The sequence below is a fragment of the Ictalurus punctatus genome, chromosome 12 (assembly GCF_001660625.3).
Source record: "Ictalurus punctatus breed USDA103 chromosome 12, Coco_2.0, whole genome shotgun sequence".
NCBI lineage: Eukaryota > Metazoa > Chordata > Actinopteri > Siluriformes > Ictaluridae > Ictalurus > Ictalurus punctatus.
Window position 1 is genome coordinate 4,571,766 of NC_030427.2, and position 27,407 is coordinate 4,599,172.

Genomic DNA, 27,407 nt, shown 5'->3' on the forward strand with positions numbered 1-27,407 from the left:
TACATGGACAGCAGTAATCTAATTATTGACCTTATACTGAATAAGACAATATTCTGATTAAGGTGTTTACATGAGTCGCTTTTAGAATACTCCTGTCATGTTCCCGTTTTACATGTTATAGATCATAATTCGATTAACGGCCCGCGTCATTACGTCACCGTGTCACGCCGTCCGACGTCCCTCCAGAATTTCACGTATCAACATACAGTTCGTCTTCGTTATGGTACCGTATACAGTTTTGGGTGTTTTTATTTAAAATTTTTAAGTGCGGTTAATTATTTGTCGTGCTGTACGTGCAAATAGACGACTGCTTGAAGCCGTGGGCTGCGTCCCAAACCGCGTACTTACCGTCTATATAGTAGCTGAGATGCATGTATTTCATGTACTATATAATCGGTAAATACGTGGTTTGGGATGCAGCCGTGCTCTCTTGTTTGACATAAAACGGTTGAGCGCTGCCGTGTGTGATCGTGTCCTGTCGCAAAATGCGGTGAAAACTCACACACGACGTTAATAGTGTGATTAAGGTGTGTACATGTCTGTAACGCACGTCCATAATGCAACTAAAACAGGAGTAATCCACCTGTCTTAATTCCATTTGTGTTTTTTCGAGTATGACTTTAATCAGATTAAGGTCATCAATAATCTGTTTACATGCTAGTTTCTTAATCAGAGTATCGTCTTAATCGGGTTAATATCGGATTACTGTTGTCCATGTAAACGTACTGATGGACTGCGTTTACATGGACAGCAATAATCTAATTATTGACCTTATTCTGAATAAGACAATATTCTGATTAAGGTGTTTTACATGAGTCGCTTTTAGGATACTCCTGTCATGTTCCCGTTTTACATGTTATAGAACATAGATCGATTAACGTCACGCCGTCCGACGTCCCTCCAGAATTTCACGTATCAACATAGAGTTCGTCTGCGTTATGGGACCGTATACAGTTTTGCGTGTTCCATTTTTAATTGTATGAAAGCTCCAAGTGCAGGTAATTATTTGTCATGCTGTACGTGCAATTAGACGACTGCTTGAAGCCAGAGGCTGTGTCCAAAAGCACGTACTTACCCACTATATAGAGCTGAAGTACATACTGTATAGTAGTACGCGGTTTCGGATGCAGCCGTGCGCTCTCGTTTGCCATCAAACGTGTACGTGTCCTCTCGCAGAATGCAGTGGAACCTCCCACATGACGTTCAGCCCTGTACAGTGAACTATATAATTGCATGCAGCACTTTGGTCGTTGGAGCTGTTCTCCCCGGCTGTGATGAAAATAAACATACAGTATTACTCCGGAGTCAGCTGCGTCTCTGCGAGCTGAGCTTGTATTTGTCTTCAGAAGGTAATCTTTTCAACCACACTACACAGAGAACCGCATCCAGAACACTCTCCGAAATTCGCCACACTGAAGTCTGTATTTCTTGGAAAGGGAGCGGTCGGTCTAAATCTCACTAGCCTGTGAGAGTAAATCACTGGTAAACCCACCCACACGTGAGATTTGTGCCAGAATGACGAACGTAAACTCGCGCAATGTAAAACTTAAGAAAGAATGCTGTTTATTTGAAGACCGTGTTAAGTTTTTGCCACTGAGTTCACTGTTTTCAGTTTCAGATGGGTTGTCTCCTTTCTTATTGTATTATGTTCGATACTTCTGGCCCGAATTTAATTCCGTTCTTTTCGACACTTAACAGTAATGACACCGAAAGCGGAAGGCAAATGTCCCCAAACTGCTTCACAACCAAAGCAGCTTACCTGTCTACGAAACGATGCTTTTAAAGAAATAATGAAAAAAACGGATCTTTATGTAAAGTTAGCTGACTAGTTTAGCTGGCTAACAAAACATAATACAGTACATGAACATCTATCTAGCTCGGTTAGCGATTTCTGTAGTTGTAAAATAGGATACGTTAGTTACTCATTAATTACATGAGATCAAGCCACATCTCTTTTTTTTTTTTGTTCTCAGCATAGAACTCACCATTGTTTTTGTATTTATTCTGATATCTTACCTAAATGCCTTTTTACTTTCATTCGGCTTAAGGTGCTCGGAAAAAACACTTAGGCGCTGTTGTCTAAGCCGTAAGTATTGGGAAGTCTAATGTATTTCAGTGCTTCGTGCTTGAACACCTAATAAATATAGGTGCACACAGCAATTATCAGTGTTCAAGCACTTTAGGGCCTTTAAGGACATGCACAAAAAGTATTACTTAAAGGGTCATGAAATCTCCCTCTTTCAGCTCAATACCTCTCGGTGTTTTTGAGAAAATGCAGCTTAAATAGGCATGGATGGCTGTGTGAAGACGGGAGGGGGCGTGGGAGGGAACGGCACGGGAGGAAGAGGGGGGCGAGCCTTCAGAACACACACACACACACACAAAAAAAAAAAACCCCGAACGCCTCTCTCATCTAGCACACCTGTAGAAAAGCACCACGTGCTGTCCTGAATAATTAAGAGACAGCATCTTCTCATAGGATAAGAACACGCAGGCTCATGAATAATTATAACGCGAGTCATCCAAGTACTGTAGTACACAGCCACGTCACCGCCTGTGACCCAGATTTTAAACCCGGACGACGAACATAGCGGAAAACAGCTGAAAATGAACCCGCTTTCTCCTTCAATTTCAATGAACAGATGCTAAGATTGTCTTTTATGACGCGCGACAAGAACACCTCTGTTAAAATCTCCGAAAATGTAGTTTAGTGTTTCATGACGCGTTAATGTTGCGCAATCCTATAAGCATCTAAATCAGAGATAAAGCAAGATAATTTTTAAGAAGTTTATTGTAATTTACCATAAAGAAATGGCCTTTTTAAACATTTCCACTGTTGTAGAGCCAACCTTTGAGTCTTTTCAGTTTATGGATACGATGACGAGTACTGTTTCATAACGAGACTCCAATGCATTTGTAAAATATTGCTTAAAACTAGAGATGCACCGATGTATCGGCCGATTAAAGGCTATTTTTCCTGCCATCGGCCGATGGTTTAAAAAACATCTGATGATCAAAGCGGATTGTATCCTGTCAGTCAAAAGAGGGCGGGGAGAACGCATCGACTTCATGCTGTGTGTAAAGATGATGTCTCTTGTGTGGAATGACGATGAAACTGCAGTTTGTGATGTCAGTAATCTCTGCTCCGCTAACATTTTACACCGAATGCTGCAGTAATGAAGCGTCGTCGAGTCTAATTCCCCCCACCCCCCTTTCTCGCGCTGCTCCCGCGCCGAATTAAAGGGCTAGTACACCGTTGAAATATTCAAATGAAGGGAAGTTGACAAAAAAGTAGTGTATATATTGCACAGAAAAATATATTTGTACAGTAGGATGTTTCCCATGCAGTTAATGTTAATGAGTTAATATCATCCAAAAAAAAGTTTATATTGGGCCTATATATTACCAGTTTGATGTCAGTGATGGGGAAATGCTTTTGTTTGACCTGTGTGAAGTCCCCCCCCCCCCCCCCACACACACACACCCAACGCAAAATGTCGCCAAAATAGTCCGAATCGTTTGTGAATGCGAGACTAGCAGGAGGTTTTTAGAATTCAGTCGATGTTAATATGAATGATTAATATTCAACAAGTCAAGAAATCTTACTTTCATCTTCAGAATTCAGTTAATGTGTTAATCTTTTGGACCATTTAGCCACACCCTCTCGAGTGTATGATAATTTGCAAGATATGCGAAACGTACTTTTGCAAACTAGTGCTGGGATTTTTGGCCAGTCTTCACAATATTGGTGTCAAACTACTCAAGAGAGTGTGAACCTCAATAATTATCAAAAAAAACAAAAAAAAACATGCTGACAATCCAAACAGGAAGTGAAGACATATCCCAGCAACTGCATGAGCTATTTTGATCGAACTTTGTAGATAACTGAAGGACCTCATCCTGTGGGTCCCTCCAGAATTTCACCTATCAACATAGCGTGCGTCTTCGTTATGGGACCGTATACAGTTTTGGGTGTTTTTATTTAAAATTTTTAAGTGCGGTTAATTACTTGTCGTGCTGTACGTGCAAACAGACAACTGCTTGAAGCCGTGGGCTGCGTCCCAAACCACGTACATACCGTCTATATAGTAGCCAAAATACATGTATTTCATGTACTATATAGTAGCTAAGTACGCGGTTTGGGACGCAGCCGTGCTCTCTTGTTTGCCGTCAGACGGTTGAGCGCTGCCGTGTGTGATCGTGTCCTGTCACAAAATGCGGTGAAAACTCTCACATGACGTTAATAGTGTGATTAAGGTGTGTACATGTCTGTAACGCACGTCCATAATGCGACTAAAACAGGAATACTCCACACGTCTTAATTCCGTTTGTGTTTACTACGAGTATGACTTAAGGTCATCAATAATCTCTGTTTACATGCTAGTTTCTTAATCAGAGTACCGTCTTAATCGGGTTCATATCGGATTATTGCTGTCCATGTAAACGTACTGACTGATGGAGATTTGAGTGCAAAGCTGTTTGTGGCAGTTGCAGCACTGAAGCTATCATAGCATAACGGTTCATATGAATTGAGGTCCAAAGTCATCATTATGCTTTTTTTAAGTGCAACCATCCTCAGTAATCTCAGTGATCTTTAGGCTGCACCATGTGGGGCCATCATCCACAGCAGCAAGTGACTTCCAGTTGGTGAGAACTCCGACAATAATCTCAGGAGTATCACGGCAAGCAGCAAGATTACAAATTCAGTTTGGGAATGTTTTCACAAACCAAGTTTTGTTTAAAAAATTCGTTTTCGTCACCCTGGTGGGTTTTAAAAAGGAACACTTGCTTGTGTGTGATAGGGTAGGACTACTGATGCTGCGTATTTACTAAATATTTATTTAAAAAACAAAAGCAATCTTATGAGAAAATAATAAATATGCAGTACGAGTGTGCCTTCTCTGTAATGTACATGCGTGAGAAGGGGAGTCCGATTCTGCTGGGGAGTGCAAGGCATCGGTGCAGCGTGCTTCTGAGCAGCACAGTAGAAAAACATTTGCCCTGTTGTCCGGTGATCATGAGTTCTGACGTTTTGTATAAGCCAAACTGAAAATAAAAAGTCCCGGTCCTATTCACAGAAGGTTTCAGATATTTAAATTTTATTTTTTATTCTTGTGTGTGGTGATGACCCATATTCACACAGTGCAGAGCGTCTTCCTGACCCGGCTCGTTTGCATGTAGTGATGCCTACTAAACTCCATAAAAGTTCACAGCTGTCGGTGTACTTCAACACGAAGTCATGCTTCCTCTGAGGCTTCCTAATGCCAGCAAGTCGCATCTTTCCGAACTGCAGCTCATGCAACGTCAGGAGGCAGTGGGGAAGGAAGGACACCACTATCCGCCCACTTCTGCATGCATGGGTTCACAGAAGCCTGTGATTGGTTAGTGTCACTGTGATTGATAGGGGAGAGAGAGCACGCCTCCCCTCACCGCCCTGAGAGAATGGCCAGTTGTGCTCTTTTGGACTTGTGATCTCCGGCTGATGGGGCGAAAGCTTTTCTGTTGCACCACGTGGGAGCCTGTTTTGAGCCTAAAAGTTCTTTTGAACGATAAGAATGATGATAACGTAATGATTAGGGTAAAAACGGCCGTTGTTGTTGTTGTTGTTGTTGTTGTTATTTTGACTCACTTCTATGTCAAATGACCGCTAAAGCTTCAGTCAGCAGATTATGGCTATGCTCAGACAGACCAGCCTGACCCCTTTTTATATGGTGGCAATTTTTTTGTGTCATAATTTAATAATTTCTTTTATTTGTCTTAATTTGAGTGCGTTGGCTCACTTTCTTTATTTTTCATCCTCTTTAATTCATGTGTGTAATATAATCTAAAATGACCGGCTTTCACAAAGTTTTCTTGATTGTATTCTTCCAGAGAACTAGAATGAGAACATGGTGTTGACCGATTACAGAGCAGTTATATAGCCTAAGTTGATGTGGACGAGGGTGTGTGCGAAATGCTGTAAACGGAATAAAAGTAAACAGTTTAAAGTCATGGAATATATATAAAAGTACCGTAATCCATGCAGATTATATGATTCGAAGTCAGTCAGTTCAAGGTTTACATTTGGTAGTTTTCTTGCGCTTAAAGTTGAGTAATGAACGTGAGTAGAATGTTTTTCTGAATTTATCCGAATGCCAAATTTCTTGTGTAGACCCTTTGTATGAACACTTTATAAATAACTCCATTCATATCCAGCTTGATAAATAAGGCTCACTGTGAGCGGGAACTACAATTTGGTAATTGACCGAGACGTCACTGGTATTGGTCCTCATGTACACGTGACTTGTAGCCTAATTAAAATTTTATCCTTAACTAGATCATTATCACTTCAAATGTTTTTTTTGTGTGTTTTTTATTATTATTAATTTTTTTCACTGTGCCTCACTGCTTTTTGCAGGAATCCAAATTTAAAGAGACTGGAGTTATAACTCCTGAGGAGGTAAATGCTGTTTTGTGATAATAATGAAATGAGATATTATTTGATGTGATAATTTAATATCATAATGGATTGTATTGCATTAAATCGAAGTCTTTATACAGTTTGTTGCTGCAGGAGACCATCTAGTTCATCACTGCCCCACGTGGAAATGGTAAGAACGTCAAGTGCCTGTTTTAGAGTTCACACCAGACACGACGTGTCTCGCTTGAGGATAGTGTACAGTGACGCGCTTTCTCCAGCACTTGCTGTTGTATGGCCTAATGGGTTTAGTATTCATCAGTAAAATAATATCTGCGTTTTCTGAAGGAAATGCACATGGCATGCAGGAGCTGAAAGAGATGGCAGGATGGAAGAAAGAAAGTGAGCACAGAAGGAAGGAATGAGGAAAAAAAGAATAAAAGAATAAGCAAGGTGAAGGAAAAATCGAATCGGAGAACAGTGTGAGAGATCAAAAGGGGAGGGTGTTGGAGTTCGAATGAGATGAATGCATAGGAGAATGGCATGGAAAGTGAGAATGTGAGCGAAATCATGAGGGAAGCGAAACAAAATCAGAAAATATGACTTTCTGTTTAAAAGACGTTGTTATAAGTAAATCATATGTACAGTATCTCTCAAAAGTAAGTGCACCCCTTGCATTGTTGTAAATATTTGATGATACCTGTTCATGTGACAGCACTGAAGAAATGACACTGTGCTACAATGTAAAGTAGTGAGTGTACAGCTTGTGTAACAGTGTAAATTTGTTGTCCCCTCAAAATAACTCAACACACAGCCATTAATGTCTAAACCGCTGGCAACAAAAGTGAATACACCCCTAAGTGAAAATGTCCAAATTTACACTGTTACACAAGCTGTACACTCACTACTGTACATTGTAGCAAAGTGTCATTTCTTCAGTGTTGTCACAATAAAAGATATCATCAAATATTTACAAAAATGCAAGGGGTGCACTTACTTTTGTGAGATACTGTATTATTATACAGTGGGTTTGGAAATATTCAGATTCAGTTTTTACATGCTTTGTGATCTATTTAAGTAAATTAAATTCACTTTTTTTGCCACCAATCTACATATAGTAATCGATCACGCCAAAGTGAAGCGAGATTTTAGAATTTTTTTGTTTTGAAATTTATTAAAAATCACAAATTGGAGTTTTTCATTTAGATCAGTATTTAGACCCTCGGTTACGGTATCCCAAAACGAGGTCTGGTTGGTTCTGTTCGCCTTGATTATCTTGAGATCTCTAGAACCTGACAGTACACCTGTTTGAAATGTACTTGATTGGACATGATTTAGAAAGACACTCACCTTTTGTCTATAAGGAATCACAGTTCAGTGCATGACCAAAAACCAGTTAGGTTAAGGAACTCTCCATAGACCTCCACAATAAAATTGGGTCAAGATGCCGATATTATAACACCTGGACTTTCTCGTGTGTGCGTGTGTGCGTGTGTGCGTGTGTGCGTGTGTGCGTGTGTGCGTGTGTGCGTGTGTGCGTGTGTGCGTGTGTGCGTGTGTGTGTGTGTGTGTGTGTGTGCGCACCATGCCAAGACCTCCCACAAAGTCATGCAATGACCGAGATGTAGTATGACTTTTGACCCAATATGTCCCAAGTGTACCTGTCGGCATGCCGTCTCTCTTGTCTTTCCTGTCTATTACAGTTTGTTTTGTCTGTTCGTCTGGCATCTGTGCTGTTTTTACTGTGTATTGTGTCACACTGGTATCATGTAGATTCAGTGTTGACCTACAATCGTCAAGCTTTGCTTAACATCAGAAGCTGTACGGGAGCTCATCTGCGATGTTGTCCTGCTCTGTGTTCTCATTTTCGATCCTCGTCCAGCCAACCCGCGGTGGAGTGTGCTCGCCTGAGACCTTGCTGCTTTCCTCCTCTAAGGAAGCGCCGCAGGAAGAGATGGAATCGTGCTGGTGTTCGGGTGAGAATCAGACGGACGATCGCTTCCTCCAGACAATCGATTGAGTTTCCCTTAAGCTTGGAAGGGCTCCACTTGACGCGACGGTCATGGGATTACAGATATGTTTTTCATCTGCCTCTTTTCCCGGACTTCCTACACTCGTCTAATTGTTCTGCTCCTCCACGATTACTGATTCGCCAGAGAAGAGTGAACTGTTTAAATCTCAGACAACTGGAATTCGTTTCACCGGATCTGACCTCGTTACCTCAGTCTCCTCTGAATATGGCTCTAGTTAACGCTCGGTCCGTGTGCAACAAAACTTTCATTTTAAATGACTTTTCTACCAGACATAACCTGGATATTTTATTCCTGACGGAGACCTGGGTCAGTCCTGGTGAGTCAACCGTCTTCGAGGAACTCTGTCCACCGAACTGTTGTTTTATTAGTACTCCAAGGCCTTCTGGTAAGGGCGGTGGGGTTGCTATGGTTTTTAAACAGTCACTGAACATTCGGACAGTTTCTGTTGGGAGTTACTCGTCGTTTGAGGTACAGTGTGTTGCGTTGGAGTCAAACTCTTCCACGCTATTCTGTGCTTTGATCTATAGGCCACCTAACCCGGACAATGCCTTTTTAAGTGATTTTGTGATTTTTTTTAACTTCTATTGTTCCGTTGTATGATCATTTGTTATTATCGGGTGATTTTAATGTGCATGTCTGCTGCCCTGGTCGACCCTTGGTTACTGAATTTTGTAATATCTTGGATTCCTTTGGTCTTATTCAACATATGAATCAGGCAACATGTCCTTGGTCATACACTAGACCTCATATTGTCATATGGAACCACTGTTGGTGATGTTAATATTGAAGATGCTTCCTTCTCTGATCACAAGCCCATTGTTTTTAATGTCCCTGCTGCCCACTCTGCCGTTGTGACGAGGCCTTCAGGATATTACTCCCGTGTTATTAATTCACTCACTGCCTCTCAGTAGTGAAAGTTATCGAGCTAATGCTGTTGAAACATCTATCTTGAGTGCTGCAGACCTAAGATCTTATTCACCATGATAAATTCAATTATTAATCCGAGTTGCCAATTCCATGGGGAACCCTCGGCTGAACTTTGTGAGAAGTTTTTAAAGTTTTTTGCTGATAAAGTAATTACCATTCGTTCTTCCTTCACTTCGCAGTTCTCAGACCTGTCCCAGTTCTCAGACCTGAATTCACAGTTCTCAGACCTGTCCCTGAATTCGCTGACTATACCGATTTCCTTTGATCAATTTGAACACGTTTCTCTAAAGGAACTGTGTGATCTGATTAACCAGATGAAAATATCATCCACGCCACTTGATGTTCCCGCTGTGCTTATGAAAGCAACCTTTTCTGAAATTGGCCCCAGTATCCAGGTGTTGATGAATTCATCTTTGGATGCTGGGGTGGTCCCAAATTGTTTTAAGCATGCTATTGTTCAACCTTTGCTTAAGAAACAGGGTTTCTTAAGCAAAGAAGCAGTGGATGCTGGAAAAAACATACTTCTTTGGTGCTTAGAGCATCTGTTTGGTATCAAGGGCACCGCCCTGCAATGGCTCAGCTCATATCTTAAGGACAGCGCCTTCTCGGTAGCGTTGGGTAATTTCTCCTCATCTTCCGCTCCTATTATTATTGGTGTTCCTCAAGGCTCCATTCTGGGCCCACTTCTTTTTAACTTATATATGCGTCCGTTGTGGAATATTATTAGGGCACACAGTGTCTCTTTTCATTTATATGCTGATGATACCCAGTTGTACATTCCTTTGTATAATTGAACAAATAATTTCCTCCAACTTAATGAAGACAAAACTGAAATAATTGTTTTTGGCCCCCTGAGATTGAGAGATGGTCTCATTAATGAGCTTCGTAACCGTTTCCCCTCAATTTTTTCCCATGTTCTGAACCTTGGCTTCATTCCGGACTCAGAATTATGCTTAACCAAGCAGAGAAATTCGATCGTTAAGACTAGTTTTTATCATCTACGGATTATTTCGAAACTCAAAACATTTTTGTCTTTCCAAAATCTGGAGAAGGTTATTCATGCTTTTATTACTTCTCACTTAGATTACTGTAATTCATTATACTTGGGTCTTCCTCAGTCATCTCTGGTTCGTCTTCAGATGGTTCAGAATGCAGCTGCAAGGCTGTTGACCAGGGCAAAGAAATATGATCGTGTCACCCCAATTTTAGCATCGCTCCACTGGCTACCGGTCCGTTTTAGGATTCAGTTTAAGATTCTGATGTTTGTTTTTAAAACTCTTAATGATCACGCTCCTTCCTATCTCAAAGATCTTCTTACACCACATTCATCGAACAGACTTCTAAGATCTTCTGATAGGTTTCTTTTGCATGTCGCTCGTTCCCGGTTAAAAACAAAGGGGGATAGAGCTTTTTCATTTGCTGCCCCCCGTCTATGGAATCAGTTGCCACTGGACATCCGCCTCGCACCTTCTATTACCACTTTTAAAAACAGGCTTAAAACTTATCTCTTCTGCCAGGCGTTTTAATCAAATTTTTTCTATTGTCTGTTTTTATTTGGTTTTATTCTGTTTCCTATTTTTATTTTCCTTACTCTGTGCAGCACTTTGGTCAGCTTTGCTGTGTGAAACGTGCTATATAAATAAAATTTACATACTTACTATTTACTATAAGTACCCAATAGTTATTTATTCCCCCCTCCCCCGCTTGAATCTACTTTCCGAGTGCCCACTGGGTTGGTGGTGGTTCTGAATGACCGAGCCCTGGTGGTTATATGGTGTTCACAGAAATACAGTTACATACAGTCATGGGTGGAAAAAGAAAGAACACCCTCTTACAAGTTTATGTTTTTATTTATCAGGGCTTAAATAAAGATTGTGCGTTTAACTATGGTTGCACGATACAATTGAAATCATTTTTTAAAATTATTTAGCCAATTTAAGAAAACATTTTGTTGTATATAAAAGAGAAACAAAGAATAATTGGGTTAATGATTTAAACGATGTGTGTGTATATGTACACAGACACACATTCACAGCATAATGGTACGCAATTATGGCAACCTTGGATCTGACTTTTTTTTTTTTTTTTTTACTTTTGCTTGTCTAGCATAATGAACATTTTTGCAAATTTAACATTTGGGAAGCAGAGAGACTAGAAACTTCTCAGAGTGCACTATGAACAACGGACTGACTTATTGCACCAGAGTTAAACCTTAGCCAAGCTCAGCAAAATTGTCATGATTAAAATGTAGCTTAATTACGGTGGTGTTTGAAAGTTTGTGAACACGTTAGAAAAATAAATAAATAAACAAATGAGACCAAAATATTATACTTGGTCATTTGCTTATTGGGAAAATGATCCAATGTTACATATTTGTGAGTGGCAAAGGTATGTGAACCTCTAGGGTTAGAGGTTAATTTGAGGTGAAATTAGAGTTAGGTGTTTTCTATTAATGGGATGATCACCACGTGTGACTGAGCACCCTGTTTTATTTAAAGAACAGGGGTCTATCAAAGTCTGATCCTCACAGCATGTTTGTGCAAGTGGCACGGAGTTGTTGAAGCTAATCAGGATGGAAAAGGTTACAAAAGCATTTCTAAAGAGTGTAGACTCCCCCAAACCACAGTCAGATAGATTATGTACTACTGGAGGAATCCGACCATTGTCACCTTCCTCAGGAGTAGTCGACCAACAAAGATCACTCCACTTAATTTTCATGATTCTACCTTCAGCAGAACACCTGAATAACATTGGTGTGCAAGGAGAAAGCCACAGCCCTCCAAAAACAACATTGCTGCCTATCTGCAGTTTGCTAAAAATCATGTGGACAAGCTAGAAGCTAAAAATGTTTAGTGAATGGATGAGACCAAAATGGAACTTTTTGGTTTAAATGAGAAACGTTATGTTTGGAGAAAGGAAAACACTGCATTCTGGCATAAGAATTCCATCTGTGAAACATGCTGGTGGTAGGATCATGGTTTGGGCCTGTTTTGCTGTGTTTGGCCCAGGACGGCTTACTGTCATTGATGGAACAATGCATCCTGAATTATACCAGCAAACTCTAAAGGAATGTGTAATGATCTGTCTGTGAACTGAGTTTCAAGAGAAAGTGGGTCATGCAGCAAGACAACGACCCTACACACACTCGTCATTCTCCCAAAGAACGGTTAAAGAAGAATAAAGTTAATGTTTTGGAACGGCCTTGTCAATGTCCTGACCTTAATCCAATAGAAATGTTGTAAAATGACCTGAAGCGAGCAGTTCATGTGAAAAAAACCCACCATCCCAGAGCTGAAGCTGTTCTGTACTGAGGAATGAGCTCGGATTCCTCCAAGCCGATGTGCAGGACTGATCAACAGTTACTGGAAATTTTTAGTTGCAGTTATTGCTGCACAAGAGGGTCACACCACATACTGAAAGCAAAGGTGCACATACTTTTGCCACTCGGAGATATGTTTTATCGGATCATTTTCCTCAATAAATAAATGACCAACTATAAGGCTTTTGTCTCACTTGCTTAATTGGGTTCTCTTTACCTGCTTTTAGGACTTGTGTGAAAATCTGGTGCTTTAGATCAGATTTACGCAGATATAAAGGAAATTCAAGCACCACTGTATATACTCATTGGTTCAATTATTCAGTGGTGTTTAGTTTGATTGACCATTAAAAGGGTTGAATCTATTGCATACTGAGGTTGTAATCTTTCCAATCTCTTGTTCAGGTTGAGTCAGATTAGTTATTGCCATGTTAATGCTGATGCTATGTTGCCAGACGGTATTTCCCCCTTGTCAAAGTGCCTAAATGTATATATTTTTTAACTGTAGGGCATCTGGAGAAGAAGCAAAGGTGAAGCCGTACTTGCCCAAGGACAAGCAGTTTTTGTTAACCCGTAATGGTATGTAGCACCTAATTGGACTGTGGAAATAATCTATGAATAAATGCATAATTTAATAAAAAAATTATAGTGTCTTAGATGTCAAAATTCATAGTGTAACTTCCTCTGTCTCAGTTCCATGTTACAAACGTTGTAAACAAATGGAGTACTCTGATGAGCTGGAGGCCATTATAGAAGAGGACGATGGAGATGGAGGATGGGTTGACACTTATCATAACTCTGGTGAGATCGAAATGAACTACCAAAATGTGAACCTGTTTCTGTCATTGTGACGGTGGAAAAAATATTTAAAGTAACTTTAATTCTAAGTAATAAAAATATTTATTACTTTGACATTGCCAGTGACCGGTGTGGCGGAAACAGTTCGTGAAATCTCCTTGGATAATAAAGTAAGGTGGTAACTGTACAGAAATTCTCACAACAGAGGAATTTCCACTTAGTACTAACACACTCTGTCTTCTTTCAGCTGATCTTGAATCTTTTTTCCCCCTTTTGAAGGATAATATGAATATGAATGTGCACTTGGGCAGAGGAATTAGTGATGATGACGATGATGAAGTGGAGGCAGCAGATATGAAGGGTAACTGCAAGAACATCTTTTAAAAAAAATAATTTTTATATTAGCATGTACTGATCAGTCATAACATTAAAAACACTGGCTTTCCTGGTGAATTGAGTAACATTGTCTCGTTACAGTGGCACCTGTCAAGGGATGGGATATATTAGGCAGCGTAAGGGAACAGTCAATACTCAAAGCTGATGTGTTTGAAGTAGGAAAAGTGGGCAAGCATAAGGATCTGAGAGACTTTGACAAAGGCCAAATTGTGATGTCGGAGCATCTCAGAACAGCAGGTCTTGTGGGACGTTCCCTGCCAAAATTGGTCCAAGGAAGGACCACCGGTGAACTGGTGACAGGGTCGTGGGTGCCCACATCTCGCTGATGCGCCTGGTCCGATCCCACAGAAGAGCTACTGTAGCACAAATCCCTAAAGGATTTATTGCTGGCTGTGGCAGAAAGGTATCAGAACACAGTGCATCTCAGCTAGCTGTATGTAGGGCTGCGTAGCTGCAGATTGTTTATGGTGAACCTGTCTACTTGCAAAAGCGCCTTCAATGGGCACATGAGCATCAGAACTGTACCATTGGAAGAAGGTGGCCTGGTCTGATGAATCACGTTTTCTTTTACATCATGTGGGTGGCTGGGTGTGTGTACCTCGTTTACTTGGGGAAAAGATGGCACCAGGATGCACTATGGGAAGAAGGCAAGCAATGTTCTGCTGGGAAACCTTGTGTGCATCTACCTAAACACTGTTGCAGACCAAATACACCCCTTCATGGCAATGACATTCCCTAATGACAGTAGCCTCTTTCAGCAGGATTATGCGCCCTGCCACACTGCAAAAATTGTTCAAAAATGGTTTGAGTAACATGAGAGTTCAAGGTGTTGACTTGGCCTCCAAATTCCACAGATCTCAATCCGATTCAGCATCTGTGGGATGTGCTGGAAAAACAAGACTGATCCATGGAGCCCCCACCTCGCAACTTGCAGGACCGAAAGGATCCGCTGCTAATGTCTTGGTCGCAGTTACCACAGCACACCTTCGGAGGTCTTGTGGAGTCCATGCCTTGATGGTTTTGGCAGCACAAGGGGGACCTACTCAATATTATGCAGGTGGTTTTAATGTTATGGCTGATCGGTGTATGTTTATTTGATCTCGATCACCTTGAAATGCAAATACAATAACTGCTGTCTAAATGTAAAACTAGTGTTTACATTTCAGAGTATGAAGAAAGTGGACTTTTGGAAACAGATGAGGTACGGTGACTTTTGTACAAATTTTTCTTTTATATTGGCATTGGTGACTTGTTTGCATCTAAATATTAACATAGACTGTTTTATCATTTGTGTAGGCCACTCTTGACACAAGTAAAATGGCAGATACAGCTAAATGGAAGGCTGAGGCAGGCGGAGAAGATGCCATTCTTCAGACAAGAACCTATGATCTATACATAACTTATGACAAATACTATCAAACTCCTAGGCTGTGGCTTTTTGGATATGATGAGGTTCATACACAATCCTCATGACACAAAAAACAAAAGATGTGTTAATTTGGGCTTGAAAATGGCAGTAATTTTTATCATTAAGTTTTAGCCTGTGTTGTGCTGTTTCCCAGGAAAGACAACCCCTCACTGTTGATCAGATGTATGAGGATATCAGCCAGGATCATGTGAAGAAAACAGTCACCATTGAAAACCACCCCCACCTGCCTCCTCCTGCTATGTGCTCTGTGCACCCATGCAGGTACTGAAACACCAGCCGACTTGCACCAAAGGTGTTTTGTGACTATTTCTACAGATGACCAAAAAAGGGCCTGGCCTAGTATGGCCTCACAGAGTAGAAAAGTGGTAGTTTTTGTGCAGTTTTTGTCCAACTCAGTTCTTGCTCAAGTTACATAGAAAACTAGACTATATATGAACATATTTATCAAGATTTGTGAGACTAGCTAGTTGTGTGAAATGCCTTCAGAAAGATATTTGGCCTCCCCGGCTGGCTTTTTTAAAATTTATATTCAATGATTAAAGAATCTAGTTGCAGATTAGTAGAATGATGGAGCACACCAAATTGCAACTCAGTTGGACTTTTGGTTCCCGAGGAGCAACTATTTGGACTTGACTCCAACTCGTATTGAAGACCGCACCCCAATCTTTGCAGACATCCTTAGAACCTTCTACTGAACGTGCCTTTCAATCGTGCTCATTTTGACAGCAATTTTAAAATTGAGTCCTGTGCAAAATATAAACCTATAAATACCTCTATACTATATAATGACATTAAACTTAATTCATGTCTCCTCCAGTATCAAGACAAGAACATTCATGTATCATGTGTGTCACAAAACACACACTGTTCATTCATCCTTATCTTTTTTTCATGCTTCCCAACTGACTGACTCTCTCCCCTTCAAACTCTTCTCTCTCTTTCTTGCCTTTTTTGACTCTCGACGAAAACAAGAGTGTGTCAGTGCAATAAAAAAATGGAAAGTGGTACAGTAAAAGCCCACAGTGGCTTGAGAATCTGCATAGATGACAGCTAAAACACTTCTAAAATCTGGCCACCTTTAGCAGCAATAACTGCAACCAAAGGTTTCTGATAATTAGAGATCAGACTTTCACTTGCCTCTAGGACTAAAACTTGTCCTACGCTTTGGATCACTGTCTTGCTGCATAATCTAGTAGCGCTTGAGTTTCAGCTTAGGGACTGAAGACTGGACATTCTCCTTTAGGATTTTCTGGTAGAGAGCAGACTTCATGTTTCCTTTAGTTATTGCAAGTTGCCCAGACCCTGAAGCAGCAAAGCATCGCCACCATTACCATTCTACCTAGAGCCTTACTTAAATGCTGACACGGGCAAAAAAACTCCAAAAACTATTCTAAAACCGGAACTATGTCACCACATACGTCGCATAAACTTTTTTGGACTTTACACGGTGGACACTGTACAAATTGTGTACAAAATTTGCAATGGCAAGGTTCGTTAAATTTATTTATTTATTTATTTTACAGGAAAAAATTGCTTATATACTCAGCAAAAAAAGAAACGTCCTTTCACATTCAAGCGATTTTATTTCCAGCAGATTTCTTAACGTGTAAATATATTGCATTAACATAAAAACACTTAAGAACGGAACAAGTTTCACAGACGTTTGCCGAACAGAGATGGAATAATGAGTCCCTGAATAAAAGGGGCGTCAAAATCAAAACTAACAGTCAGTATGTGGTGTGTTCTCCAGTTGCTTTAGGTACTGCAGTGCATCTCATCCTCATGGACTGCACCAGATCGGTCAGTCCTTGCTGTGAGATGTTACTTCACTCTTCCACCAAGGCATTTGCAAGTTCTCCATCACGTCATGGTTACACGTAATTTTACACTGCAAGGATGATCAGCTGTCCTTCCTGTCTCTCTGTAGCACCGTCTTAGGCATCTTACATTACAGACGTTGTAGTTTATTGCTCTGGGCCACATCTGCAGTCCTCATGCCTCCCTGTTTTATCACGATTACTCATTGATTTTAGGGACAACATATTTTTATTGCACTTTCACATTTAAATAAACAGACCGCTCTTTCACCTCCATGCTGTGCTACATTCCTGCTAACGTTCAAATCTTTGCATCAAATTAGACTGATCCTTAAAGTGCATCATCTCGAAGAAGCAAAATATAATTAAAACTGTACCCAAAATATAGGAGAAGTAAAAATAAAAATCCCATCAACCAAATGAAAATATGCATCCAAATGAAAACAATTCAGGCGAATGCAGAAAAGTCAATAACAGTGTTTACAGGAGCAGAGATGCAGACACATCACCCAATACAGTGATGCAGGGACGACGTCATTTTGTACCGAAACCCGGAAGTTATCATCACACCGGTTCCCTCGACAAAAACCCAATAGGATTTTCACATAGATTATTGCAACAAATAAACTCTGTGACCAACAAAAGTTCACAATACTAACACGTTCTGTCCATCAAGATCATTTTCACAAATGAACACAACTTTTATGAAGTTTGAAGCCTAAATACAATCGCCAGAAATAAACAGCTAACCGTACGCTATAAACGAACTACACCACGGTCGCTCGACTTCGTCACCCTCAACAAGCTTTAAATCCTCTTCCATGTTTTTTTTTTGAGGAATTGTGCACTGCATACCTGAACCAGTTCATCTGCAAAGTTTTTCCTGTTCGGCGTGATGACGTTTTATGTCCCTGACAACGTCTGTAGTCCCCTTTAGCAACATGTTAGTGTCAAGATTTCCTCTCGTGTAAGTGCTGGAGCTCGCAGCGCGCTTCCGGGTTTTTTAGTGACTTTCTACATGTGCATTTGTTATGATTTCTGTCCTGTTTCCGCCCTTGTATTGTCATTGGTTGTTCCCTTCTGTGTCATCATTAGTCTCAGCTATTTTGTGTTCACCCTTACTTACCTTTCTCATTTAAACCATCTCGTGTCTCTTTGTTTGACGCGAAGTATTGTGAGTTTTCCACATACCCAGCTTTTGTTCATAGTTTTGATCTTATTCTCGACCTCGTTGTTTGATTCTTGTTTAGTCTTGTTTACGCCCGTTTGCTGATCGCCTGACCTTTTGCTTGTTTTTGATCACACTATTGTCTCACGTTTTGGATTTGTCTGCCTCTCCTCAATAAAGCTCTTATCTGCACTTGCATCCGTCCTAAACCCTCATTACGTGGCAGTTAGCAACCGTCTTTTTCAATATACGTAAAAGCTTTAAAAAAAATCATGAGTGGGGTTTTACTGGCGTATTTTATGTCGTAGAATAAAACGTGAAAATATTTGAGCTTGTGTTCACCGCAGACCTCATTTCAGACTTTTAACCAAAATCCCATTCAAAAAACCCATTGACCCTGGGATGGAACCAGAAGGGCTGAAATACTAACTCGTTTCCGTGTTTTGGCATACAGAATGACGTCATCCCTGCGCCACTCTATGGTGATTGGCTGTAAGTTTAGGACGCGCTTGATTTGATCTGCAGCGGAGTTTCTATGAGCGGAGGACGAACTTTAAACGTCAGTATCGCAGTCGTCAATATCATGTTCGTGTAATTGCGGGCAGTCAAAATCGGAATCGAGATCGATGTTCGATTAATTGTGCAGCCCTAAAAATTTCTCAGTGTGCTGACATTGATTTCTTTTGCGATTAAGATTCCCTCAGAGTCTTAGTATTTTATTATGTTGAGGGTGTGGATTTAATCAAATGCAGTTTTGAATAGAACTACCCTTACATTCGTAAATAGTCTTCTGTTTGATCTCTCCTAACCACCAGGTGCAGTGTTTTGCCCCTGGCCATCAGAGGTTAAAAGGCAGCCTGCATGCACCTAAGGGTAGAACTTTGAGCTGGTATACCAATCCCAGGAATACGAAGAAAAAGCACCTGTTTTCTGGAACAGTGGGAGCATAGAATTATGCATCACGAAAGTCCAGCGATGTCAACCAGTCTTGGGGCTGCATGACATGAGTAATGAGAACTTCAATGAGTACTTCCTGAATTGGACGGAAACAGTGGTCCTTTTTAGAACTAGAAAACTGAGGGGTAAAATGTGAGATTTGAGACATGTCTGGCTCCATAATCAACAATTTTGGCTGAGCCATATCTATAGTAAACATCTTCATACTCTCCGAGAGAGTTTTGCAGTGTATCTTCAGCTTTTTTCTCCTGCATGTTGGCTGGGGTCAATCCTGAGTGCTTGCGATACACAGCTTGGCAATGTTGTATGTTTTCATCCTTAGAATTGAGGTCTAGGCTAGCTAGCTGCAGTCAACAAGTTTGCATAGGCATAGCCTCACATTTGGTGCAAGAGGTCTCTGAGCTGAGGGTTGTGTAATATCCTCCACTCTTCTGGGATGGCTTTGCACAATATTTTGGAACGTGGCTCATTAATTCTCAGACAAAAAAAGAGTTAACGAGGTCAGACGAGGTAGCCTGGTGCACAGTCTGCATTCCAGTTCATTCCAAAGGTTCAGTGAGGTTGAGTTATTCCACTCCAACCTTGGGAAACCATGTCTTCATGGATGTTTCTTTGTTCACAGGTGCATTGTCATGCTGGAACATGTTTGGCCTTGCCCCCTTAGTTCTAGTGATGGGAAATTGTAATGCAACAGACAAAAACAGACAAAAACCTGTACAATTGTGATATCGAAGAATGTCTAATAGATGTTTAGGCAGTTAAAAACAGGAGTCTGTTTTTCCCACAGCATTTCTTAAACAGGCTCTTTATAGAATGTGATCTTTGAAGGCAGAATAGCTAGTCAATATTGGACAGTAAATACATTTCAGTGTAGTTTTGCATCATAATAAATAGCTTTAGCTCTTCAAACGAAATACAACAAAACAAAGGCTACCTGGATAAACACAGGTTGAAGAAAAATGTTATTATTGAAGCAAAAAAAAAAGTTACTCATAACCTAGCACTTGTGAAAAACTAATTGCCTCCTTAAACTTAAAATCTGGTTGTGGCACCTGTAGCTGCAATAACCAACCAAAATGCTTCTGATAACTGGAGATCAGTCTGAGATCAGAACTGCTTTAGTTCAGCCACACGTGTGGGTTTTCGAGCATGAACTTGGAAATTCTCCTTTAGGATTTTCTGGTAGAGAGCAGAATTCATGTTTCCCTCAATTATTGCAAGTTGTCCAGACCCTGAAGCAGTAAAGCATCCCCACACCATCACACTTCACCACCATGCTTGACCATAGGTATGATGTTCTTTATGTGGAATTCTATTTGGTTTACGTCAAATGTAACAGACCCGTCTTCCAGACAGTTCCACTTTCGACTCGTGGAGACACAGAACATTTTTCCACAAGGAGCATCATCAAGGAGTGTTTTGGCAAAATTCAGACAAGCTTAAATGTTCTTCTGGGTTAGCAGTGGTTTTCACCTCGACACACTTCCATGGATGCCATTTTTGCCCAGTGTCTTTCTGATAGTGGAGTCATGAACAGTGATATTTATTGATGCAAGACAGACCTGTAGTTCCTTTGATGTTGTCCTTGGCTCTTTTGTGACTTCCTGCATGAGTATTTTCTGTGCTTTTAGAGGAATTTTGGTCTGCCACAGAGGTTCACTACTGTGCTGAGTTTTTTCATTTGGAGATAACGGCTCTCGCTGTGGTCATTTGGAGTCCCAGAGCCTCTGAAATAGCTTTGTAGCCCTTCCCAGACTGATGTATTTCAATCACCTTCTTCCTCATCATTTCTGGAATTTCTTTCCATTTTGGCATAGTGTGTTACTGGGTAAGATCTTTTAACCAGCTTCATGCTGTTGAGAAAGTTCTATTTAAGTGTTGATGTGATTGAACAGGGTTTGCAGTAATCAGGTCTGGTTGTGTCTCGTCCAGCTGAACCCCATTATGAATGCAGATTCGCTGTTTATTATGCTGTTTATTGAATGTACATGTTTGCACGGAACAAAAAGGAGTGGCTCTTAATTTCATTGTACATATGTATAGTGACAATAAAAGGCATTCATTCATTCAGTTTCATAGATTTGGATAATTAGTAAGCATGCGAGGCAAATACATTTTCACACAGGCCCAGTTGGTATTGGATAACCCTTATGCTTCAATATTTAACATTTGTTTTCATTTCTGAAACAATTTACTATGAGAGATGGACAAAAACAGGAGAAATCAGAATGAGGCAAATACTTTTTCACAGTACTGTAAGGATATTTATGGTTTCTTAAAGCAGAGGTGTCAAAGTACGTAATGGGCAGAAAAACCCATTTGAACAAAAATATTATCTTTAGACTGCCAGAATTCAGCAACATCTGACGAATTTTCCCAGACCACCAAACCAGTCTTTCTTAGCCTCCCATTTATTTCCGAGGCTTTGCCACTGTAGACTTTTATTTCCTTTTGGTATCAATTTTTGGGCAATCGGTAGGCCATTGGATTTTTATTACATTAGAGATGTTTGTGCCCTTTTTTTCTCCAGGCATGCCGAAGTGATGAAGAAGATCATTGAAACTGTGGCTGAAGGTGGAGGAGAGCTTGGGGTTCATATGTATCCTTTTTTTTTTTTTTTTTTTTTCCTTTTGCTAAAGATAAATATGGGTTAGAAAACTTTCTAATTGGTTGAATATAAGCTTATGGATATTTTGTTTTTCCAAAATCATCTTTCATCACTGTATAAAGCTGTTGCGATTACAACTATGTTTTAAGATGATCGTCGCATTGTACAAGATGATTCCGATAAAATCTTGTCCCAGTTCTATAACAGACTCTTCAATAACATTTTCAATGTCAGATTACATGATGAAGATCCTCTAACGGTAGACGTGATTAAAAATGTTCTGCTTATGTAATCACTCAGCATGATACAGGCAGGAAATGGGATTGCATAAATAGTTGAGTTGAGTGCAGCAGATACACTCGGAGAATTTAATCAAAATTTGGTCATCAGCTGTCTTACCTATATTTTATTATGGATGCCAAAAATTCAGGCAAAAGTCAAACCACTCCTGGTACATACTAAGTGTATGCATCTATTGTGGTGTTCGTTTTTTTGGTTTTATGTTTGTCTCTTTTAGTTAAGATGTAGACACTAGAAATGTTTAGATGTACACTTCCTTATTAATTGTTGTACACATTTTTTTTTTCTAGAATAGGACGAAGGAAAGCGTGCATGTAAACTTTTCTAGTGGCTGTAGAAAAGTTTACAAAAGAAACCCCCCCCCCAAGTTCCTGCTGGTTACTGTTTAAAAAAAAAACAAGCATGTGATCCAGACCTCAGACAATAGATTGATGAAAAGACTATATCAAAAATGTATTGCATTTTACCCCATCCAAATTTATTTGCTGTTTTAAAAATGTTAATGGCAAAAAATGAACCACTTCCTTTATAATGCTTCCTTAATTATCTTCTCCAGGTACCTCTTGATTTTCCTGAAATTTGTGCAAGCTGTTATTCCAACAATAGAATATGATTACACGAGACACTTCACTATGTAACGTTCCAGGATAGCAGCTGGAGCTCTTCATTAAAGGCTGTATGGAAGTGCAGGCAGAGGCCGGCAGCACATTTACACATGATGTTTTAAATAATTAAAGGCTTTGCATGGGTAAGAGGGTTAAATAAATAATTACTACATTATTCCCAGCTGCAACTCCATACAGCAAATTCCAGTCTCATTTTCAGAGTCATTCTCATTCTTGCCTAATGCTGAAAAGTTTTATATTTACACTGGATTGGAACACCACCAACAGGCACTCTCTCTTATGTATTACTGGTGAATAAATTGCTTTAATAAATAATGATTACGCTAACCACCATTACTTCTGCTTATTGCAATTTCTGACTAGGTGTGGAATAAACAGTGTACAGTGTCGCACCTGTCGATTCTCATAAAGTTGTATGATTTTTGTCAAGTTGTTTGTCTCATTTTCTATTTGAATGTTGGAATTATTATCCAGGCTCCAGACCACTGTTGTGTTGAGATACAGGGGGAAGGACTGCTTAGAGTGCTGCTTACAGATTGTGCCAGATGTCGTTGCATTTGTTTCGGGTTTTTTTCATGAGATTTGTCAAACTAGGGAGATCCAAACTTAGCCAGGATGTCAGAAACATCTACAGTACTTCTGATATTCTTAGGGAAGTGGCTAATAGGTTGTTAAAGTATCAATCACAGAATTGTCAAATGTTTCAACGCTGGTGTTTTTATTTCTCTGTTCTCTTGTCTGTTCCTGCCAGGGGCAGCACGTTATCACAATATACCCCTGTGCATGCATTATATTTGGGCCGTACTCATGTTACCTTTCCAAATAAAGCATTTGCATACTCCCGTATCCTTAATTTTTATCAACAAGTAGTATAACCTGGCATTTCTGTTACCCTAATAGTACTGTCTGTATTTGCTTACCTGTGGAATACCAAAAGGGCCATAAATATCTCAAAATACATCATGTCCTTTTAATACATACCCTAAAGTCACCTCAAATGGACATTTTTCAAATGTCATGTCATTAAGATGCTTTTAAAAATAAATGGGTACATCCTATAAAGATAGGCTTAAAACCAGTGTCCAACAGTGGTTAATCATGCTTCAAAGTGGAGTGTAAAAAACTCTCTCAAATGACACACAAACCGGACATTTTGTAGTAATGTTCACATTTTAAATTAACAAAAAAACAGATCAGTCTCATGAAAAAGTAAGTATGCCTCAACATTTATCACAGCTTCACATCCATATAATTTGAATCAGGTTGGTTGTCCGTGGTCTGACCCTGCTTAGGGAGTGCAGGAGGAACCGGTCTTATTTAAACCGCTCATATAGTGTATATATAGTGTCAATGTTCCCTTTGTTATAGAGGTGTCATTATGTCAAGATCTAAAGAGTTCTGTAAGGCCTTCAGAAAAATTTTCACTGTAAGAAAAATAAACTACAAATGGTGAAGATTTTCTGATGTCTCCAAGAACCTCAGTTTCATCACAGGATGTGCTACTAAGTGTTGCAGCTGTTTGTGTCAAAGTGCATGCCTCTACAATTAGAAAGAGATTGCACAGATTTGACCTGCATGGGAGGCGTGCCAGGAAGAAGCCTTTGCAAGACTACAGTTTGCCAATGATCATACGGGCAAAGACCAGACCTTTTGGAATAATGCGCTCTGGACAGACGATTGAAAGGTAGAGTTGGCCACAGTAACAGCAGACATGTTTGGTGCTGAACAACAGCTTGACCACTTTTCAGGAGAAGCACCTCATACCATCTGTGAAGCACAGTGGTGGAAATGTTATGGTTTGGGATTGCTTCACTGCCTCGGGGACTGGAAAGCTTGCATTCATTGATTCAACGATGAATCCTGCATCATATTGAAGAGTGCTTGAAGATTAATGTGAGGCCATCTGTCCAAAAGTTGAAGTTGAACCGAAAGTGGACCTTTTCATCAGGATAATGATCGTAAGCACACGAACAAATCCACCAAGGAATGGCTCAAAAAGAAGAAATGGAGGGTTATGGAATGGCCGAGTCAAAGTCCGGATTTGAATCCCATTGAAATGTTGTGGGGGATTTGAAACAAGCCGTATATGCAAGAAAACCCTCAAACATCTTGCCACTGAAAGAATATTGCATGGAAGAGTGGTCAAAAATTCCAGCAAGCCTGGTGGACAATTATACAAAACACCTACAAGAAGGTATTTCTGCTAAAGGGAGTAATACTAGCTTCTGAGGCCAAGGGTGTACTTACTTTTACCAGAGAAGAATATCACATCTGTTGATATTTCTGTTGAATAAAGGATTGAAAACACTAATTTTCCTTTTGGTTTTGTTCAAGAATATCAACTTTATTTATAGGCACCGTGCCAAAGATGATTAAATGTTTGCTTGTCCAAATATGTTCAAAAAGCCAACAATTTGGTGGCGTTCTCTCTTTCCCCGCTATTTTTGATGGTGTTAATTATAATATATGTATAATGTGATAACTATTATATTACAAGTCATTTGTTACATGTAAACATCTTATTCAGAAAAGCCACTGAGAGGAGATCTATGTGTATGCTCAGTCCACAAGTAATTGTGGGTGCTAAGTATTTTAGGAATCGCAACTCGGGCATATTTACAAGGAATATTCTGATGCCTTAATGCGTTTAAAAATCATATTCGGAATATGGCTGCAACCTGAATATAGACCATAAACTGAATTTGTTGTGCATGTAAACGTAGTCACTGTGTTTGTTTGGTCTAACTAGGTATCATTAGCCTGCCTAAAACACACATCACTAATGTCTTAAAAAGCATTTATGTATGTAATATATATATATATATATATATATATATATATATATATATATATATATATATATATATATATATATATATATATATGGGCTAGGACTCTCCATGTTGGCAATGTATATACATATTAGGGTTGGGTATTAATGTCTACCTCATATACACAAAGCCTCATATCCTTTTTTACATATTACATTGAGTATTACTGCTCAACAGGACTGTTGCTAGTGGGGCGAAAGGTGATGACAATTATAGGGGCCCCCATTGCCCAGGGGGGCCCACTAAATCCAGTAGTTATGCTATATAGGCCCATAATCTATGAATAATTATTGTGTGTGTATATATAATATAAAATTACAACTTAGCTTGTATTTATATTGTTTTTGTTATTTTGTAAGAAATCCCAATTTGGTTACATGGCACCATAGATGTGGGCCTCCATGCCCATATGATGTGGGTGGAGGATGGTGGGAGCACAGAACTCCCTAGCTACCCCCCTGCTGCTCAATACTAAATTCGTCTACTGTTTTATTCTTTAAATGTAATTAAATGACAATTGACACAAATTAAGGAAAAGCATAAGCCAGTAATTTCAAAACAGATTTTTAATATTTACTTTGCCAGTACTAAAGGTCAGTACTAAAAGGCGTGGCTGGAACAGAAGAGAGTAGAATAATTCCCAGTACTACATACCAGTGAGCACGGAGTACACTTCAAACCCACTTCAAGCCCTTTTTATTCATTTTACCTGACTCTTTCAGTGGGACAATAGCTGTTTGTGAAAGCCTTCTCATGAAGACCTTTCTTGCCAGGCTACCTTGGAAGAACGAGCTCAGAGGGCCAGGAGGGCATATAGCATGTCTTTGTGAGAACTGAAATGTGCTGTGATCTTCCTGTTGCGCAATGGACCGTCCCAGCACATTTCTAGTTATGGGACAGGGTCCTCATCTCTTCAGCTACGAAGTAATATGTTTCAGCTGGTTAATAGATTTACTGTTCACTGGCTGATTGAACATGGTTTAATGTAGTAAGCTCTCTGTTTGCAACTGCGACCTCACATTAACTTAAAAACTAAGCTAATGAGTTTACTCTTACCTCATGATGGAAGCTAGTGTAGTTTAATTAAAATATTTCTGAGGGATAATTTTGGCTTATCAGCATCCTCATATATATCACAATCTAAATCATATATAAAATCACTCCATTTAGATGCATATTTAGATTATTTACGTTAAAAAGATGTTAAAACTAGAGTTATGGGTCACGCTTCGGTCATCGAGATGGACTTTTTTCAGCCTTTGCAGAAAGTAGAGACGCTGCTGGGCTTTCACTTGATGACTTGATGACTTAGAAGCAACAGGAAAATGACTAAGGTGTAATGGAAGATGTTGTAATAGAACCTGTAATGGAATCTGTAGTGGAACTGCAATTACAACTGCAACTGCTAGCTGAGGAACTTGAGGTGGATCAGGGATTCATACAGGAGCATTTGAATAATTGAGCATGATCATGGCTATTCCCTAGAGTCACCATAAAGGCACAAGGAAAGATTGAATGAAAGATGTTATGGTACAAATGCTTGCTTCCCAGCAGTCTGGAATTAAAGAAGATTTGAGCTCCATCCAGAGGCAGAAAGGATCTGGATCTCTAGTATCTCCATAAATTCGTGGGGGGCTCGGCGAAAGGAGAGAGGGAGAAAAAAGATAATTATGACTGCGAGGTAGTAGAACAGAATCTAGTCAGGGTAGGCTTGAGTAAACAAATACGTTTTAAGCTTAGACTTAAACACTGAGACTGTGTCTGAGTCCCGAACACTAATAGGAAGACTGTTCCATAACTGTGG

At 39.9% G+C, this 27,407-nt stretch overlaps 1 protein-coding gene across 2 annotated transcripts in view; it reads left to right on the forward strand.

Moving 5' to 3' along the window:
- atg3 (autophagy related 3) overlaps positions 1-23,618 on the forward strand; it is a gene marked incomplete in the record, with an annotated part of 729,311 nt that extends 705,693 nt beyond the window's left edge. The window contains 11 exon segments of one of the 2 annotated variants that reach the window (XM_053683882.1): positions 6,398-6,439; positions 6,541-6,590; positions 13,182-13,252; positions 13,367-13,474; positions 13,595-13,641; positions 13,751-13,832; positions 15,034-15,068; positions 15,164-15,319; positions 15,430-15,557; positions 21,769-21,837; positions 22,703-23,618. In XM_053683882.1, coding sequence (XP_053539857.1) covers positions 6,398-6,439; positions 6,541-6,590; positions 13,182-13,252; positions 13,367-13,474; positions 13,595-13,641; positions 13,751-13,832; positions 15,034-15,068; positions 15,164-15,319; positions 15,430-15,557; positions 21,769-21,837; positions 22,703-22,784 — 870 coding nt within the window. 2 annotated transcript variants of the gene reach the window in all.
- Positions 23,619-27,407: the final 3,789 nt, after the last annotated feature.